The sequence below is a fragment of the Solanum verrucosum genome, unplaced genomic scaffold (assembly GCF_900185275.1).
Source record: "Solanum verrucosum unplaced genomic scaffold, falcon-dt-bn FXZP01000117.1, whole genome shotgun sequence".
NCBI lineage: Eukaryota > Viridiplantae > Streptophyta > Magnoliopsida > Solanales > Solanaceae > Solanum > Solanum verrucosum.
Window position 1 is genome coordinate 2271581 of NW_026020014.1, and position 17287 is coordinate 2288867.

The 17287-nt window shown below is 35.4% G+C and overlaps 1 protein-coding gene across 2 annotated transcripts; it reads right to left on the reverse strand.

The window, feature by feature from the left end:
- Nucleotides 1-479: 479 nt before the first annotated feature.
- Nucleotides 480-16974, reverse strand: LOC125820635 (calcium-transporting ATPase 9, plasma membrane-type). 2 transcript variants are annotated; one of them, XM_049500047.1, is made up of 33 exons: nucleotides 16841-16974; nucleotides 16406-16522; nucleotides 16287-16326; nucleotides 15405-15520; nucleotides 15106-15237; nucleotides 14933-15022; nucleotides 14406-14475; nucleotides 13194-13264; nucleotides 13011-13094; nucleotides 12850-12927; nucleotides 12698-12769; nucleotides 12168-12251; nucleotides 11996-12078; nucleotides 11803-11911; nucleotides 10432-10487; nucleotides 10289-10331; nucleotides 10092-10175; nucleotides 9848-9985; nucleotides 9374-9439; nucleotides 9191-9292; nucleotides 8309-8419; nucleotides 7949-8116; nucleotides 7252-7311; nucleotides 6671-6835; nucleotides 6449-6565; nucleotides 3846-3944; nucleotides 2518-2655; nucleotides 2159-2259; nucleotides 1413-1458; nucleotides 1153-1287; nucleotides 854-961; nucleotides 671-762; nucleotides 480-591 (listed from the first exon to the last, which is right to left on the reverse strand). In XM_049500047.1, exons 1-33 carry the CDS (start codon nucleotides 16964-16966, stop codon nucleotides 486-488), a joined length of 3207 nt encoding a protein of 1068 aa, XP_049356004.1. In that variant the 5' UTR covers nucleotides 16967-16974; the 3' UTR covers nucleotides 480-485. The 2 variants fall into 2 exon arrangements, with proteins under 2 accessions (XP_049356004.1, XP_049356005.1); XM_049500048.1 differs by lacking the exon at nucleotides 16841-16974 and having other exon boundaries at nucleotides 15405-15458.
- Between the last annotated feature and the right edge of the window lie 313 nt (nucleotides 16975-17287).

Sequence of the window (17287 nt, forward strand, 5' to 3'; positions counted from 1 at the left end):
CAAAATTAATACACCTACCTACCTGTTCGGTGAAATGACATATCTCTCATACAAATTACGGAGTATAATTTTTAACTCCTGTTCGGTAAAAGAAAATTTGTCATGTACGCCACACACTTTCCATGGACACACCTGTCATAACATATACAAATTACTACAAACAAGATTATTTACTAATATTATATTATTGGGGCTGTAAAAGAAATACAGTATTTATCATGCAACATACTTTTGAGGTTGCTTCCTAATGTCTATCTCAATCTTTTTTTGGACTTCTCTTCCTAATCAGCATTCCTATGTTGTATAAACTATTCTACAACCTAGCTAGTGGGCACTATACATATCAACATACTCTAGGATTTCTTTCTTCCAATTCAGAACCAACAAAAACTAATCTCGTACGAATACTATACATATATATATATATATATATATATATATATATACAACCAAGTAGATGGCAAAGAAACGAAAGCTGCATTCATTTATGCATTACGAGCTGCAATGCATCGCTGATATAACTTGATGAAGACCTTAGCCAGAGGGGTCTTTGGAACTGGGATCAATTTTCCCGCAGCAGCAAGAGGCCAACTGTGACAATAAACAAAGATGTTGAGATGCAGATGAGATTATGGCTAGTCAACTCAACAAAAACCCTCTTGTTCGATACCTGATAATACCAATGACAAGTGAAACAATCCATAATTTCCAACTCAGTCCAACTGTCGATGTAAATTTTCCAAGGAACTCAATGATAATGATCTGTTCAGTTGTATGGAGGAATGTGATAGTCAGTGACCACAAAAAGAAAGAATTCTAATCAGAATTTTATCCATGCTCAAACATCTTTCACCTGAAGTATGAAAGTAGTTCCCACGACCGCAGTAAAGAGGGGGTTTTTGGTCACGCCAGTAAAGACATTAATTTCATCGGGCTTTCGAGCATTAACCTCATTGAATATCTGTATTTCAATTTAAACTAGTTACATATCTGAGGTTTGATGTGTAATCTAGCCTTGAATAAGACAAGTGAACAAAGAACATTAACCGATAGAGAGAATAACCATTTAAAGAAATACACAGCATACACACTTCAATTTTTCTCAGACACACATTTCTTTCTCCTAATTTGCACCAAGATGAAAAAACTTACTTGGCAGAAAACAAATGCATTGAAAATTAAGGTATTCTTCACCATATTAGCATGTTTTGGGTCATCATTCTCTAAGCTGAGAATGCTCTTGCCCTGGAAATTGAGAACAAGAAGGATTCCGATTTGGTAGAGAGCCTGCAGAAGAGAAAAATAATGAATTTGTTTTATACAAAATGTGTGCTATTAAAATTCTCTTTTTAAGGTGAAACTAGCAAAGATAGAATGAAACAACAATATCCTATATCAGTAAGGCCACAGACCTGAATAAGCAAGTTCCTCCACATGATATTTGTCACCAGAGGTTCCCTAAGTTTCACAAATGATAACTGTCAAAGCATGTAAAAAGCCTGAAAGAATTCTTGAGACATGGTAAAATAAGCAAAACAACACTCCCCGGTTAATTTTTTTTTTGAAGAAAGTCAAGCGCATTGATAACTAGAAATTCACAATTCTAAAGAATCTCGAGTTTCCCATAGATCTGAATTATTTTTCTTCACAAGAATCATATACAGAGCCGTGAACTAGAAAACCAATGAAATATTAAGGAAGGTGCAAGCCAAGTTTATTTTAGATAAAGAATCTGTCCCATGATGAATTTTATTCCTGCAAGTGAGGAGTTCTGAGATTAAATAAACAACACAGAAGCTAATATCTTGATGCACCTTTTGGAAAGAAGTGGATAAAAAGTAGGTGCATATTTACACTAGGAGGGCCTCTCACAATTAGTTGAACCATCATACGCGGAAGATGCCTATGAAAGACTTTGAACATCACATTATGTAAAATGGAAAAAGATGCATCTAGCATAGCGGTAGTTTCTTCACAATAATATAGAACACTTCAAGCTTACATTCACAGAAATTATAATAGATGTTCTGATCATGCACCATTTAGACCTCAAACTAGCAGGCTCTGTGGCATAATTCATTTTATGACAACTGGAAATCATAAAAAAAAAAGTATTATCAAATATAAGGAGATAGCATGGTAAATTGGAGTTGCTCACCTTCGACCAACAGGAGGTCTACGCATAAGATGGTCAGTTGGTGGTTCAGTAGCCAAAGCTAGTGCTCCCAGAGTATCCATAATGAGATTGACCCAAAGAAGCTGCAAAAAGAGTATCCTTGAGCAAAACGAAAAAAGAAGAAGACTTCCAGCAGGCTACAATATGCAAGTCCTCATTACCCACTAAATGATAAACACAGCACACGTATACACTATATATCATTCTCAAAAAATATATACATACATATACATATTTATACCTATGAAATTACAATTTATATATGCACTCCTGCATCTGTCTAGGTCAGAAGATAGATAGATAGATAGATAGATAGATAGAGAGAGAGATAGAGAGAGGACCTGCACTGTATTTAGAGGAACATCACCAGAAGAAACTGCTGCCACAACATTGATTACAAGAGCTGCGACATTAACAGTGAGCTGGAACTGAATGAATTTCTGAATATTTGCATAAACAGAACGACCCCAGCGTACAACCTACATTGAGATAAATTAAGTCAAGGACCACAGCTTTTCATTATGCTAGTACAATAAGCCACCGCAAGCTAAAACCAGCTGATACAACACAGACATGGATTAAAAAGACACATCATCTACTTCCTCAGTACTTTGGCTGTTTTTTCCAAGTTGTTAAATAAATGTGGCTCTAAGGATAGGGTGCCAGTCCAAGAAGAATAATATCCACTAGGAAATTTGATGATGAGAAGGCAAAGGGATGCAATAATAAGATAAACAAGAAGCTTGCACTGCTTGTTTCTCGTAATCTGACTCCTCTTTTTTACCCTTGCGCTCCCTTTGTCACTACATCGTCTAACAAAATATCTGCAGATCTTTGATTTTCATGTTGACTTCCAAAATTTGATAAGCTCGTGTTACATGTGTTTGCAAATCAATGCAAGTTTAGAGTATATTCTAATACCTACTGGTTAAAAGTGCTCAACATCTACATGGTTGATGCAAAATAAAAAATTATGATCTCAGATTAAGTGGTCAAATTTTTAGAAGCACTATCTGTTAGTCCAAGTCACCTTCACAAATTCAGCCAAATTACCTTTCAAGATCAAAATAAAAAATACAGAACATGAATACATGTCTGAGTTTTCATGTGCTTTCGACCTTCAAAACCCGCTCTTCATAGTTCAAATAAATGTTCTCATCATATTTGTGAAGTTCTGATAAATATGCTTATATTAACAGTGAAAAGACTTAAAAAGCATTCACAACATCACATGTAGTTGAGGTGTAATCAAAGTTCAGACTAAGGATAATAAATGATTTATTTTCGAAATATTGGTTATTTTGATAGTAAAGGAGCTCTTTACATAGTAGATGCAGAGTAACTAATCTCAGAATGACATTTTACATTTCCTAGAGGCATTATAAGTTGGTACAATTCACCTTCTTTCACAACTTAGCAAAATAATCTTCCAAGATTGAAATAAAAACATATCTATGAGTTTTTGACCTGAAAGCCCACCTCCATAGGCCCACAGATGTTCTCATCAGAATACTGAAGTTTATGATAAATGTGCAGTATTTTAATGATGAAAAGATTTAATAAGCATTTCTGGCATTGTACATAGTTGAGACTTATAATCACAGAAAGTAATTTCTAAAAAGCAAACTAACATTTTCTTCAAACACCAAAAGAAAATTTTTCAACTCACCTTCACTACTGTAGCAAAATTATCATCCAAGATAATGATGTCAGAGCTTTCTTTTGCGACTTCTGTTCCTTGGATGCCCATGGAAAGGCCTATATCGGCCTAAATATTGAAATACAATGAAATTAACTAAACACAGAAAAATCACTGGACAATACAAAATTTAACATTGAATAATTGCAGCTAATAAAGCATTCAAAAAGAATAGTGTAATTAGGCACAAAAAGTTGCTATTCCAGACCATATACAGCACCTGAACTTTGGCAATATTCTTAAACCCTGAACATCAAGTCATGGGTACATTACTTACACAGGAGAATGATTTATATTTGAGGTCTATCATAATAGATTCTGAAGCAGATAAGACAGTGGTCCCATTGGAGATATGTAAGACCCCATAAATTTGAACCTTTGTACCAGGTCTAATTCGGCTTAAAAATCTCAAAAATCCCACAAAAACTGGAATGTGGAGACCACCTGAGGATTTTAAAGACAAAGTAATTCAACGGACTAGGACGGTGTGGAAGCACGGTGAGCAAAGGGACAAAGGTCCGAAATGATTAAAGATTTTATAGTGTGACAATGACAAATAGAAATAATGCTTTTGTGTTCCAAAGGAGGCTACAGACTAGTGCCATATCTCATGGACATGATAATAAGTATATGAAACGTCTCGGAAGTGATTTAAGGTCTAAGGAGAGCTCTAGCATAAAGTTGAAATTGGAAGCTACAGCACGAACAAGTTTTCAAATGAGCTCGCACAAGGTCCAACTTCAAACAAACATATCTACCCCCCGGTAGACTTTTATGCATCAACGTTCATCAATGAGCTCTATACAAAAAGATATGTACATTTTACTGAAGTGCAAGCGAAATGGCTGGGCACCACATGGCCCGCGTCGCGCTAAGACAAAACTTCAGGAAGTCGATTCTTTTTCATCCATGCTGGCACCCCGCATCGTGGTAGGCTAAAAATATGCTTGTATCTTCTATTTTACGGTCTACAAAGTGAGAGAAAGAGGGGCATATGTTTGGACAATTTTGGAGCTTCTCTCTAGTTTTTCTCCCCCAAAGACCTCCCACATCAAAGTAAGATACTCCTTATCTAATTCTCTCACCTACTACATGAATTAACTCATGGATTCTCATGCAGCTTTTAGAACACTCAAGTTTCTTCCCAAGAATTCAAGTGAAGGATTTTACAAGGGTTTCTTCCTAAAGGTAAGACTTCACCCTCAAACTCTCATGCATGAATAATTGAGGATAACGTGAGTTTGTTTTAGTGTTGTAACTTATGGTTATGGAATGGTGATTAGAAGCCATAAGTTTGTGGCTTTAGTTGATGAAAATGGTAGAGAATGGAAGAATTATTGTAGGTGAAATTGTGGGATGAGAGCGAATTTTTGGACACATTGGCAATGAAGGAAGTTGTTATGTATCTAAAAACGGTTGTAGTGTCATTTTTTTGACAAGGGGAAGGGTTGTTGGATGAAAAAACACCATTAGTGGAGGTTGTAGAGATTCATGCTCAGTGCCTAGGCACCCTCCAAATGGGATATCACATCTTTGAGAGGGAGGCAAGAGAATAGTATTAGGAAAAGATAAAACGGAAGACGAAGGAGAGAAGATCTCCATCATGCATCCATCTACATCCTACGTGTTCCTTCCTTTTCTTTACTTGTTAAGGTTTAACAAAGACAGTGCTAATTCTTTGATATTCGGCAGTAGAATATAGTTAAGTTAGAAGCTTAGATATAAAAGGTGCCTTATTATGTGATGGTTTTTAAAATATTTTTATCTTTGTTCCTCGTTAAATTAATGCATATTTTATGATAGTGATATATTCCTCATGTTTAGTGAAGTTGAAATACTTGCCCAATTGTATTTGAAGGGATGACATCTAACCAGGTTTGGATGAAAGAAGTAGAATGCAACACTACTCAAGAAATCAGAATATGACATAAATTCAACTAAACTCCTAGCTTTTCTTTTTTGTGGATAAAGTGCTAATATTAAGAGAAGCTTTCTAGATCATCCTGCATCTTGGACAAACCTAGATTAGAGTCACTGAAGGGACATTCAAATGTAGGAATTAGAAGGTAGTCAATGCTACCCATAATAGTGATAGAACATTAGGGAGTTCCACCAATTTATGAGATCGGTTCCATATTGACCAAGTCTAATTAAGAACCTACACTGAAGCATCCTTAATGACTAGAAAAGCTTAAAGTAGGAAACTATACCAAAAACAATGATTATAACTCAGGCAATGAGTATTTTGAAACACTTGTTATTTAAATCCTTCATTAATAAAATGAGGTTTAGTTGAACCCCTAACCTTCATTTACTATTAAATTTTCCTTAAAGTTCGCCTCTTGTATATTGAGTTCTCTCTGCATCATGTTCTTCTTCTTCTTTTTAATTTATAATGACTGACCAAATCTCAATCGTTTATTGCTCAAGTGGCATAGGATCAAACCACTTCTTCTTAAAGTTTGTTTTAGTGCTTAGACCAAATGTGTACAAGGATCAGCAAGTGAAGACTCAAAAAGCAGAAGAAAACTAAACAATTGAATAAACAGAAAGTGATAAGAAAGTCATCAAACCTCATGCAGTGCAGGAGCATCATTAGTTCCATCTCCAGTAACAGCAACGACTTCCCCTAGTTGACGCAGAGTTTGCACAAGCAAAAGCTTGTCACTTGGTGATGACCTTCCCATAACCTAGAAACCAGTTTTCTACTTTTAACAAGATGTGCCAACATACAAATGGAGATACAAGTAGATTAAATATATAAATCAGTTATTATCTCTTCATGGATAACATACCGACATTCTTTTTGCAACTTGTTCTCTCTCCTTCTCAGACAACTCACGGAAGGTTTTCCCCTCAATAACTTCAAATTCTGTGACTTCAGTATTTGAAGTTAAAATTCCACACTCCAAGGCAATTGCTCTAGCTGTTTGAATATTATCTCCAGTTACCATGCGCACCTAAAGGTTCTCAAGAGTAAAGTTTTCGCTTATAAGAACAAATGCTTAAGCTAAAATGCATTCCAGATATCCTCAAATTAGAAGTTACAGTCATGTGGCTAAATGTGCACACCCAACCATGACAAATACTGTACTATATCTATCCTGAAATGGCTAATAATTGAAATATTTTAAACCATTCAAGATCTACCAAATTTCCAAAAAATTTCCTGTAAAAAGGAAGATAGATTTTGATAGAATAAACATAAATCATTAGTATAATTAACTGGTTCAAAGTGTTTGAAAATAGATTCAATTAATTAAAAGAAAACACCTTGGACCAAAGTAAAAGTCTTCTTCCTGAAAAAGTTAGATATGATTATATATTCGATCATTTCACCTTGTTAGCTATTATTACATCCAAACAAAAAGATTACCTTAACACCAGACTCACTGCACTGTCTCACTGCATCTTTGACACCTGGCCGACAAGGATCCTATGTAAAAAGGCAAAGAAAGATAAATGAGAACTTGCAAAACAACTCAAGAAAAATTAAATACTGCACACAAATATGTACCATGTCAAATAGTTCTTTTTATAAGGTGCTGTCTCAGACAGCTGGGGCACATACACTCTATCCATCTCATTTTCTATATCAGTTTTAGTTTAGTTGTCCACGAAGGTTAGAAGTCAATTTAATATATAATACTTTAACAATATTACTCTATAAAATGCCTTGAGATCTATCTAAAAAAATTTTAGTTCTATTTTTAAACAGGATGTGACATCATTTAATCTTATGATAACTTCAATTAATGTTAACACATATGTTTCAAATAGAATAACTATAGTCAAACCATTTTCTCTTAAACCTCGCGATAGTTGAGCCAGGTGAAACTTGAAAGAGTAGGATGGAGGGAGTACCTGTGCTGCAGACATGAGATTGTGAAGTAATCAAAGGATATGGTACGTATTTGTCAAAAATTACAACTACCAGGTAGACAAACTCGAGATGAGAGAGGACATGAGTAGAACAATATTCAAGAAACTATATACATCTCAACTACACGACCTTACAGAACATGCACCTTTATTTTATTTTGAGCTGCAAAAGTATGATTAAGAATATGTACCTTTATACCAAGTATAGCAAGCAAAATAAGGTCATCTTCTGGTAGAATCCATTGAGCCAGTTGTTCTTCATCAGTTGGAACCTCATTCACATTACAAGTTTGGTATGCAATGGCAACACACCTCAAACTTTTCGCTGCCATATCTTCAATGGCTTCTTTCAAAAAATCCTGTAGCCAAAATAATTACTAAAAAGAGATGAAAGGATAAAGTCTGCACTAAAGTGTCCTTTTGTGATTCATCATTCTTCTCAAGTTTTTAATGGCCGGATTTGGGACAACATAAAGTCAACAGAAAAGTTCACAGGACTCAAATTTTATCAAAATTTTCTCTCTCAGAAAGTAGTCCTAACTTCTTCTAACCTTCTCCGTTTCAATGGATTGCAAGCAGCCATTTGAATCAAGGTATCCAGTACAAGATGCCAGTATAATTTCAGCTGCACCTTTCCAATGCATATGAACTTGAGAGCCACTCTGCAAAAGAAGAAAGAAAAATCGTTAAATATACGATTAATAACCTCATGCATGTGCAGATAATTAAAAAGTTCATCCACTCAAATATATAGATTAAAGAAAATCAGAAGTGTGCATCAACAAAAGAAACTATAATGTGAGCCATAAAGAAAACAAGAAAGAATGAACTTGAAAATCCAAAGAGGCCACGGCGCGTCTGCTAGCTCTCATCCTAGAAAGCCCTTATTTCATGAGTGATTATGTACCTGAATGTCATAGTCCAAAAACTAACTCTATGCTTATTTATCACCAGATAATCATACAATCAGGTGACACAAATGCTACAACGGATCCTAGGTCAGTCCGAAAGAATCACTAGCATTGGGGCTTATTATATATATCATTTCTAGGAATTTTCTGTTCTTAAACCCTGAGGACTGTTTGACACGATCTTTTGATTTCAAACGCAAGTAGATTATAACTTAGCCTACGACATCTCGCGAAGAGATAACTTGTTGCAGTAGATCATCCCACAAACACTTACATCCAGACTACAACCTTGATTCTTGATTTTAGCACTTGAAGCCTCACAAGGTAGGTTTCAATTATTTAGCTAGTTAGGAAAAGAAATATCACAAAAAAAGCTAAATTTCTCTCATTAAACTGATTATGTGGAGCAATAAATCCCTCTAAATGGACATAATTATGTCCAATTTTAAATTAAAGAAAACCTTAACAAAGCGAACAGGACTATGAAGCTGCAAGCACTCGAATATCAGATAAGTCGATTACCTGCTCTCTAACTGCAACACCTCCTCTCTTCTTTGTAGAATTAAAAGGAGAGACGTGAAGAACTATGGATTGTGATCTGACAACATCGAACTTCATTCCAATCTGAGTAAATTGTGCATTAGTTGAATAAGCAGATTTTGTTGATTTATATCAGTAAACGGAAAGACAAGTTGTTAATACTACCTTGACGCCCCATGAAAGAATGGCTTTTTCAGTGGGAGAGCCTGAAACCTCTGTTCCCTTGCCATCCTACGAAGAGGGAACTGAGTCAAAAATAGAATGAACCAAAGGTAGTATACACATGCATGCCAAAGTAAACAAGAAAATCATTTCTAGAGATTAGATAACAAATTAAAATTAGAAGTATTGAGCATGGTGAGGGAGGGAAAGATGAATAGGTGCAGAGCAGTTGATCCAAATACTACTGCAAATGTGCAATAAGAAAGACAATGCATGTTTGTCCTTTGAAGAGTTGATCTGTGGGGACTTATATTAAAGAGCATTTTGAGTAAATGTCATCTAAGAAGACTATTAAGAATTCTCATCTCAAACTTTATCATGAATGTCTGTCACCCTAAAGCCATCAAAATACATGGCACATGTATGAGGAGAGATGCAGAGATAATTTAGGGAGAGACAAGGAAACAGGGTGAATACCTTAGAAGTAAAGACACTGCCGGATGTATTCTGAGTTATGCCCTCATCCAGAAGAGAAGAAACAGCTGAATGCAACTGTGAACCATCTTCAGGTGAGTTGAGCTTCCTTTCCCCGACATAGGCTTCTACGACTGTCATCTACACAAACACAAGCATATAAGTCATCATATAATTTGTGAATTAGTGTAGATATGTAACTGAAGTTGTCAGTTTGAAGATCAAAAGCATGAACCAGCAATGTAACCTGATTCAGAGTCAATGTTCCAGTTTTATCACTACAAATAGTTGTAGCAGAGCCCATAGTTTCACAAGCTGAAAGTCTGCGCACCTGCAAATTAATCAAAGAAAACTATTTCAATCATGATTACCATAGTATCAACATTCTTATCTATTTAACTAAATAATCAAACAGATATAGCAAAGGAGGAAAGACATATGTACCAAAGCCTTGTCAGCCATCATTTTCTTCATTGAGTATGCTAAACTGTCACAACATTTAGAGCAGGCAATGATTTAAGAGGATTATAAGGCACATGAAAATTAAGTCAATAGTGTCAAGGCAGAAGCATTTTTTTGATACTTACGTCAATGTAACAGCTAAAGGAAGACCTTCAGGGACAGCAACAACCACAATTGTGACCTGAAAATAACTTAAGCATTATATAGATGACTCGAATTGTAGGTACTGAATCTGTCAGACACTTAATGTCTTCCATGAACAACAAAACATGGACTAATAGTTTTGTACAAAAAATACAACCATTCATTATTGGAGACTGAAACAGAATCAAAATATTAAATCATATGGGCACTTTTAACGGATTGTTGAATCCATTTTGGAGCATTTTTTTCCATCTTTAATTATTTTATCGACACTTAAGTTTGACCATTGAACAATGTGGAGTCCAGTGTTATCAAAGGTGAAAAGCTCAAAAAAGCTATAAGGTCCGTTGGGGCTTTAAGTGCAAATAAAGTGTGGCTTTAATTAAAAAAAAGTGCAAAGGGACAAAATATACAAATATATATGTTTAGTCTAAGACTAATAATTATGAACATGTATGACAAATATATGACCATAGAAATTGAAAAACCATTATGATAAAGTGAAATATCAATTGTTTAGTGTCACTTCTTCCGAAGAGGCTCATTGGCAAAGAAAAGTTTGCCTTAGAACCTTGATGACGATACTGAAGCGCACTTAAAGCGAACTGAAGCCCTCCACACGTTTTGAGCCTCGCTTCAGGGCTTAAGCGCGCCTTTGACAACACTGATGGAGTCCTAGCGTATATTGTCCAAAAAAAGGGACCATTTGAAATACACACTATTTAGGTACACGTGTCTTCCTTTCTCTTTGTTTTTGAGCAATACAAGTCTATGCAGGCAAGTTTACTTAAAAATCTCAAAACTTCCACTCTGTGGGCCTCATTGAAAAAAGGTAGAAGAAAAGATAGAACATCTATAACAAAGAATAAATACAATTTATATACTATGTTAAGTTCTAATTATATGCATACACAAAGGGACTCATATAGCTGACCCCAACTAGTTCAGGGTTCAGGCGTGTAGTTGATTGATTAATATATGACAAGACTCCACTTCTACACTCATTGATAGGTAATAAATGCATGTAACATTTTTGAAAACTATATATAAAAAAAAAGGCCCTCTGTAGTGTGTTTGTTCAATCTAACCCAGACATCTTACTAGAATCTTATCTCCCATGTCAATTATCCTAATTGGACATGACAAATAGCTTTCTGAACTACATACAGTACCTAAGAGCAGTGGAAATCAATAGAAAAAGGCTTTTTCAATTCTTAGGTAGTGGACCTAAAATTTACAACTCCACTGGTGTCCATTGGAATCCACAATATATATAGTGCATGACCTAGTCAGAGCCTAAAGGGTAAAGCCTGTAAGATAAAACTTAAAAACATTGATCAGCAAGAACTTACAGCTGCAGTGATGATATGTACAACTCCATCCATTGTTTTACTAACACTGGTCTGTCCACGGACAAACTGGGTAGTCCCATCTGGATTTTTGCTATGTCCAGTGAAGAACCTGGGGGACATAATATTTAAGTCATATGCAATATTTAGCATGCAAACCATACAGAAAGGCTTTGGAAGGGAGCAACGTCTTTACCTGCTTAAAAGAACGATGAGCACAAAGAGAGCAACAGCAAGGCCAACAATGCCAATAAAGGTGGCAACCCCATTCAAATGCACCTGCCATATTGTCATTGAAAAGCTAAACACAGAATGGATATAACAAGTAGAGAAACTGATAGTGATGGACAGCACGTTCTAATTATAACCTGCAAAGGAGTTTCTTCACCGGTATCCTCTGATATACTCGCCATCAACAATCCCCATTCAGTATTGATTCCTACACCAGTTACCTAAATAAAAATATATGTTTAAGGAGATAAAGATGAGGGAGCTTTGTTTTTAATATAGAACAGGAGACAGTCTTTGAATATGGGATGTTTGGATAAAATTTAGCTGAAGTTGAAGCAAAAAGAGTAATTATACATGTTTGTACATGAATTTCACTTGGAAAAAAAAGTTGAAGTTTTGTGAGTGGACTATTATTTCATTTGAAATACATCAAATCAGTTTTCCAACATTCTCTATTTCAAGAAATATTGAATCGAATTGTAAGACAAACATCGGTTTGTAAATAATAATTTGAGTTTTAGTTGAGATAATGAAATAAAATTTATGGCCAAATGGGGAAACGATGTCTAAAATTTCATTTTCTCCAGATGAAATTAGCTCCTAAATCCTCAAAGGGATGAGGGAGATCAGAATAAAAGAAACAAAGAAAGAAATAAGATGATCTTACAAGCATGGTTCCAGCACCATCTGCTACTTTGCAACCAGCCATCAAGAAAGGTGCCTTTTGATTTTTGTTTACCTTTAAAAATGATATGATATTTAAGATCATTTGGATCAATGAGCTTACACATACTATGCAAGAAGGTCTAACCAACTTACAATCTTGCTTTCACCAGTCATACTAGACTCATCAATTGCCAGAGAATGACCAGAGATCAAGACTCCATCTGCAGGAACCTGGAAGAATACCAAAGCTTTTATCTCTTTGATCAGAAAATGACTAGAGAAGAGGCAGAAAAAATCTATATTGCCACCTTTACCTGATCTCCTACCCTGAGAGGAACAACATCACCAACGACAATTTCATATATTGAAATTTTTTCCCTCCTGCCATCTCTTATAACCTTTATAGATCATTTTGAAGCAGTTAATTTATCATCCATATGATAAGGATCGTAATTAATATAATTTTCACGAGGCTATGGTTCGTAAACTGCAATTACCTCTACTTGGATATTTCGTTTTTCTTCATTTAAGTTCTGAAATCGCAGGGACTGTCTGTAGTCACTTGTTGCTAAATGAAAATTTACAAAACAAAATTAATTAAATCAAAGATGTAGTAGTAAATAAGGATTGGTAGGGAATAATGCCCCCACCCACCCCCCACCCCATCCACCTTCTCATCATATTAAAGAAGTGAGGTTCTACCAATGAACTATACACCTCAATCCCGAAATATACAAACAAATCCAGAAAACGAGATGGGAGCTTGCAAATCCACTCTGAAAAGCTAGGACAAGTCAATTTATTGAAGAAAAAAATGCAACGAGGAGAGCCACATAAATTGAACTCTTCTTTAAAAGAAAAAGGAAAGAAAGCTATATTATGATGATCAACTAGCAGGATTCCAACTCATGAATTGTTCAATTGCAATACTCACATAATACACCTCACCCCAGAAATTCAAGATTAGGAATAGCAAACAGCTACCGTGTTTGGTACCAAGAAAGAAGAGAAGAAGATCGGTTTGATAAAAGAGTAAACATAATTAAACTTCAGAAAATAAGTGAATAGCTCTTGAAGAACATTAAAAGAACTTTTTCATTATAAAGAGAAACAGACTAATCAATTTATTTGATAGGAAGGAAAATGTGTGTAAGAATGCAACTTGTTATGTGGAGAACTAAAGCTACTGTTAGCAAATAGAAGAAAGAAACTATATTTTAACAACCGAAATATTAACTAAATATGATTAATAATCTGCAACACGAATCTGGTGAGGCTTGACCAAGCTAAACACGTGAATAGAGAGAGAGAGAGAGGAGGAGGAGGAGGAGGAGGAGGAAGTATAAATAGCAAATTAAGCTGCAGCTATGACTTTTATCAGTTTTCTGAAATTCTGAGAGGTTAATATCTTTAGTCTGATTCTATTAGAATTTAGAGTTTCATGGTTTTCTTGAATGTTAATGAATATTCTTCAATTTGTTCCAGTAGTTAATACAAATTTAGTAACCTGGGATTGACAAAAGAGAAAGCAGCCAAGCCATTGTAGAGTTTAATGAATTCTATAAATCCATTCACTTGGATTAAAAGTAGTAGACAAACAAGAAGCAAAGTAATTACCTGTTACAAAAATAACAGGTAGAATTTAATGACTTATAAAATCCATTCACTTGGATAAAAAGAAGTAGACAAACAAGAATCATAGAAATTACCTGTTACAAAAATAACAAGAAGTACGGCAAAAGTTATGCTTCCACCATCATACCATCCTTCTTTCAGGCCCTGTATAAATAATCATGAATGAAACTTTTAGTAACAATCATCATTAATATAACATCATCTTCTGATTTCCTAAAATAATCAAGGACCATCATTAATTTTCCATTCTATACTTGCTTCTGTTCGGTAAAGAAATGGACATGAACCTAACTTAATCTGCCCAAGACCATATACTTATCTCACAAACAATGTGGGACTCAACACCACCACCACCCCTCCCACGCTCAGTACTGGACATATCTGCTTTGTTTTTTCCTAAAATGAGGTCTATACTGGTTGCTATAGACGTCAAATTGACAATTGACAACTCTGAAATATCCAGATATTTGGCACTTCCCAATAAAAGGTAAAAGATAGGCTATAGGGGGAAGAAAAGATAGAACAATGCAGAGCTTTTAACATCAAATAGATGAACCTATTTTAGCAATGATTAAAACTTGCAATATAAAGAGCAAAATACCTTTGTGTGTATTCCAAGTGCCAGTGATAATACAGCAGCTACAATTAAGATGATGAGAGTCAGATCTTGCCAAGCCTCCCAAAGGAACCTCTACAAAGAACAAAGATAATAGTTACATCTCACTTCTCCTTACAGAAATCAATTCAACAAGACAACTTGGGAGAAACTAATACCAAGTAACTGCGACCCTTTTTCATGGGATACGTATTTGCCCCAAACACATTTTTTCTTTTTGATAATTCAACATCATCATCAACAATTCCTGAATCAATATCTGTTTTCAACTTCTCTGATAAGCCTTTGGCCTGAAGATGTCAACATCAATATCAGTATGCCGATATAGATGAATCCCTACTAGTAGCATGGTTTTATGTAAGATAACTAAAACTCATATCAGTATGCCAATATAGATGAATCCCTACTAGTAGCATGTTTTATGTAAGATAACTAAAACTCAGTGAAGTTAACTTACTCCTCCGTATTGTTGCAGTGCAGAAAGATTATGATCCCTAGTCACTGAAGCTAGCTGTTCAAGTGAAATTCCATAGTCACCACAAGGAGGTAGAGGAGCAACTTCGGTACCCAACACTAGAAAACAGAACAGATACCAAAAACAAAGCAAATGACAGAGTTTAAGGTACGTTGTTACTTATACAAATAGTTAGTATCTAAGCTACCGACAGTTAAAGACAGAGACTTGCAGTTAACTATATCCTTAAATTCATTTGATGTTCAAGATCTTGAAACTTTGGCTAGCACTTTGTCTGTCTACCTTAAAATTAGCTTGAGGCAGCTTGGATACTTTGTATGTGCTTCCAAAAGACAGTGTGAAACAATAGAACATACTAGAGCAAAATTTTCATTTTTTTTCTTGTTTACTTCACCAAACAATAGAATTATGGGCTCAGAAGATAGATTTCTTGATAAACAAATCACGCAACCATGAGACAAAATGACTGTGCCAACTTCAGTTTTCCACCAAACAGGTCAAATGTGATGAAAATATTTACCTAGAAAAGAAGAAGACTTTTACAAGTAAACGATCTCAGTAGATAGAACAAAAAGAGGATGATGGGGTGAAACAGAGAAAGGAGGCAGAGAGTTGGCAAGCAATGAGTTAAGAAATAAAGCAACTACGTTTACAGATATATCAATCAAAAAAAAATAATAAAAATTCATGTGATGGATGCTTTTCCGGGAATCTAAATTCTCCATTTAATAGTATACATTCAATCCAAAATGTCAGTGATCTATCATCAGTACTTATTTTACCAGTGTTATGCAAGGGAAGCGGCAATATTTGGTAGATATTCAAGATAAAGCATTAGTTGAAAAGGATTTGCAAAGTATATACCAATAGCTCGTTGTCCAGCAAGTTTAAAAAGTAGTGCCGCCTACAAAAGCAAACCAGGGATGGTAAGATATTCATTAAAGCAATCAAAAGAACACCCTAGAAATGAATTTCATCATTACTCTTATGACTTGAGCATGTGCTCTGATCATCCTCCTTCTTTGTTCTTTCTCTTCGGCTTTTCTCAAGTCGAGAGTATACCTAAATCGGCGTGAAGCATTAAGCACAAGTGCAGCTTCCTGTGAGTGATCAAAGGTTAATCAGAAAGATAAAGGGCGATGTTGATAAATTATTTCTTAGGCGAAGAATGAGATATTAATGCGTCAATACAGATTACTGCCTTAAAATGTACTAGTCTAACGCAAAAGAACACTTCAGCCACCATAAAAATTACAGAGCAAAAGAAAGGATTGCATGTATAAAATTATCAAGGCAGCATGATTAAAATATGAGAGATCATAAACTGACACACACGTAATCATGACTCATGAGAAGAAAGGGCTAACGCAATTTTGTAGGAGTGAAAATGAAAATTTCAGAGTTGAACGAAGACTTACCCTCCAGCGTTTAAGAGCGTGGAAAGATACATTCTTGGTAGTGGCAATGTCGAAAGGATCAGAGAAGTTGTCTTGGGGAGAAGAGTTGAGATGGGAGGAGCCGGCTTCCAGGTCGTGGAGTTGCATGGTTGGAGCAGTCGTCATGACAAGAGAGATGGCACCGCCTCTTCAATGGAGCCACCACTCTCGAAATGCCCAAACAAATATAGTAAATGAGAGAGAGATACATCCATCCATCCCATTTGTAGTAATAGAAGAGAAGAGGAGAGAGCCATGAGGTCGAGCGACTATATAGGGAAACCACAAACCTTGATTTGGGTTTTTGCCCAAAAACGCGCGATGCCCTTAATAAAGAGTTTTTACTTGAGGGTTTTCTTACAAAAATGCCGCTACAAGATGGGTTTTCCTCATCACTCTCAAAACCTCCTTTACCACCATGCTCACACT